Source organism: Elephantulus edwardii, unplaced genomic scaffold, assembly GCF_000299155.1.
Source record: "Elephantulus edwardii isolate Elephantulus edwardi_28Jun2011 unplaced genomic scaffold, EleEdw1.0 scaffold00099, whole genome shotgun sequence".
NCBI lineage: Eukaryota > Metazoa > Chordata > Mammalia > Macroscelidea > Macroscelididae > Elephantulus > Elephantulus edwardii.
In genome coordinates, this window is record NW_006399849.1 from 4,723,433 (window position 1) to 4,726,878 (window position 3,446).

Consider the following 3,446-nt stretch of genomic DNA (forward strand, 5'->3'; position numbering starts at 1 on the left):
CCACAGCCTTAATTCATCAGAAACATAGCAGCTGGATTTTAAGAAAGCATACTTAAAGAATGAGCTTCTCTAGAGTAATAAAATTAGGTGAAAATCTGGCTCCCGCTCTCACAGCCATTACAATACATTGAGCTCCATAGAGACAGCACCGGGCCAGGCAGGGCCTGATGGCACTGAGTGACTCTGTGCCTCACAGACAAGAAATAGCTGCCCATGGGTAAAGGAAAGCCTAAGAAGCCAGGAGGTAAAATGTCATCATGTGCATTTTTTGGCAAGCCTGCCAAGAGGAGCACACGAAGCAGTACCCAGATGCTTCTGTCAACTTCTTGGAATTTTCTAAGAAGTGCTCAGAGATGTGGAAGACCATGTCTTCTAACGAGCAATGTAAACATGAAGACATGGCAAAGGTGGACAAATCCCGTTAGAGTTAGAAGCTCAAAAAGAAAGACGAAAACCTATATCCTCCCTAAGGGCAAAACAAAAAGCAACTCAAAGATTCCAACGTGCTGCTAAAGGCAAGCCTGATGTATGCAGAAAGGGAGTTGTCAAGACTGAGAAAAGCAAGAAGAAGAAGGAAGAGGAAGATGAGGAGAAGGAGGAGGAAGAGGTGAATGAAGTTGAAGAGGATGATGCTGATGATGAGTAAATTGGTTGTAGTGTAGGGTGGGTTTTTCCTTGTCTATAAAAAATGTCAGGAGGCGTCAATCCATGGAGAAACACATCATACTGGTTAATGGTGAAGGGGTCAGAGAAAGAGAGGATGCCCCTCAACAAAATGAACTGACACAGTGACTGTAACAATAGGCTCAAGCATTCTCAGAGACAACAAGAACGGCTCATGAGTTGTAATTGACTCACTGATACCTAACAGCAGCAGCAGCAGCAGCAACAGCAACAGCAGCAGCAGCAGCAGCTATTGATGGTAATCATCATAACCCAAAAACTTATTGGTATCAAGTTGAATCTGGTTCATAGAAACCCTACAGGACAGGGGAGAATTAACCCCTAAGATTTTTAAGGCTACAAATAATACAGAAATTGTTGTTGTTAGGTGCCGTTGAGTACAATCCATAGCGAACCGATGAACAACAGATCTGAACTATTGTGTATCACGCTCACTCTTCCTGGCACACTAGAGCCCACTGAGGCAGTCACTGTGTCAATCCATCTGCTCATGGATCTTATCTTCCTTCGCCAACCCTCTACCTTTCTGAGCATCATGTCTCTCTCCAGGGAATAGCCCCTCCAAGCAACATGCTCATCCTTGCCTCCAAAGAGAATTCTGGCTGCACTCTCTCCAAGACATATATGTTGATTCTTTTGGCCATCCATGGGATGTTCAGCACTCTTCTCCAGCTCAACAGTGTCAGTTCTTCTTTTGTCATCCTTATTCGTTGTCCAGCTCTCAGATGCATAGCAAATAATTGGAAAGTTCATGGCCTGGATCAGATGCACTTTCATCCTCAAAATGACATCATTACTCCTCAATAATTTGGAGAGGTCACTGACTGCAGGCTTTCCCAGTGCAATACATCTTCTGATATCTTTACTGTTGGTACCAAGGATGTTAATTGTGGATCCAAGTAAGATGAAGTTGTTGACATGGTCAATCTTTTCTCCATCTATCATGATGCTGCCTATCAGTCCAGTGACAAGAATCTTTGTTTTCTTGACACTGAGATGCAATTCATACCAAAGGCGACATTCGTTGATCTTGTGCAACAAGTGCTTCAATTCCTCCTCAATTTCAGCAAGGTAAGTTGTGTTATCAGCATAATGGACATTATTGTTGAGTCTCACTCAGATCCTGTTGCCACAGTCCTCTTCAGAGTCCAGCTTCTCAAATAATTTGCTCAGCATACAGATTGAATAGGTATGGAGAAATAATACAACCCTGATGCACTCCCTTCTTTATTTCAAACCATGCAGTGTTTCCTTGATCTGTTTGCACAGTAACACCTGCTCTAGGTATAGACACATACAGAATTAGGATGCCAACTTTTCCTTCTTCTCAGTGGCTGACAGATTCAAATTACTGATTTTTTTGTTATGTACCACCAATCTGAATCCAACTCAGAGCTGACCCTCAAGTGGGTTTTTCAGAGACAGTTGCATGGGAGGAGATTGCCCATCTTTATCCTGCAGAGCTGCTGGTGGAAATAAACCATGTGCCTTTGGGTTGGCAGCACAACTTCTTACCACTAAGCCACCAGAGCTGTCTTGATCTGCTGGTTAACAGCCAAATTCTTTAACTACTATACCATCAAGGCTCCTTGGGAAAGACACAAATCCACCGAAATTCACCGGAGCTGTAGACCCACCTCTTGCTGCTGCTGGCAGTTGCAGATAAGTTGATTTTGGCTCAGGCTTGTGGAGTAGCACCAGGCTCCACAGAGTTTTGAAGACTGATCTTTCTTTTCCTTTTTAAAAATTGTTTTAAAGACTGATCTTTCAAAAGCAGCTCTACAGATAGATAGCTCTCTAAAGCACCTGTGGAAGGTTCGAACTGCCAGCAATTAGGTGATTCGCTTTACGGCTTTACGTCTTTTAGTGCTTTACGTCTGCCCCACCCAAAGACCTCAGTGCAACTCTTAATGGGCAGTATTTAAGACTCTTTTGGAGGACACGTCTTGAAAGCACATGTAGCTGCATATTCATTGAGAGCCGCTGAGCCTGCAGACTCTCCAGCTGCTTGCAATGAGCATGTTGACTGACCTGCCCGCAGCGGGAGTGCTTCCTGACCTCACAGCCTGTGCAGAGTGCTTCGGTACTCTGATCTTGCTGAAAGGATCCCCTGATTCATTGTCTGCAACCCAATGAAAAGTTTGACTGTCTCAGCTGTGCATTTTTAGAACTTGTAAAAGATTTATTTCCCTTCCATAACTTCTTTGGGGCATTCCAGATAATTACTCTTGCATTAGGGAAGGAAATGTTTCCTCATGCTGTCCAGCCTCCCTTTCCTTGTGTTAAATGGATGAACTAATCAGCGGTATGGCCCTTGGAGAGTAGAACAGATACGATCTTGCCTTCCTCCTGTTGTGGTGTCCCTGTGAGGCCCCTTGACTTTGTTTTTGCAGACAACTGGAACTAATCAGAGAGCCAGGGATTCTTCTCCTTCTTCTCCCACCACATTTGATATGATTGTTGTTGATAGGTGCTGTTGAGCTGAGCGCGACTTAGAGCAACCCTATGAACAAAAGGTCTGAACCCTGCTCTATCCTGCACCATTGTTGGCTACTTCTAATTCTTCACAATATTTCTGTGCCACTCCTTTGCATGTTTTTCTTATTTTTAAGAAAAACCAACATGAGAGTTCATTTTATATTTAGGTAATAGCCTCTTTGGTTTTCCGCCTCAGAATAGAACATCAAAAAGGAAATTTCTAATAATCTTTACAGATAGGTTTTTCAGTTTACATGCAAGCAAGATTCTGCTGAAGATTACCC

At 43.3% G+C, this 3,446-nt stretch overlaps 1 protein-coding gene across 1 annotated transcript in view; it reads left to right on the top strand.

Annotated features, from left to right (window-relative positions):
- The first annotated feature begins 257 nt into the window (after positions 1 to 257).
- LOC102863115 (high mobility group protein B2-like) overlaps positions 258 to 3,446 on the top strand; it is a 22,531-nt gene continuing 19,342 nt past the window's right edge. The window contains exon 1 of the mRNA XM_006891538.1: positions 258 to 420. Coding sequence (XP_006891600.1) covers positions 258 to 420 — 163 coding nt within the window. The remainder of the gene's footprint in view (positions 421 to 3,446) is intronic.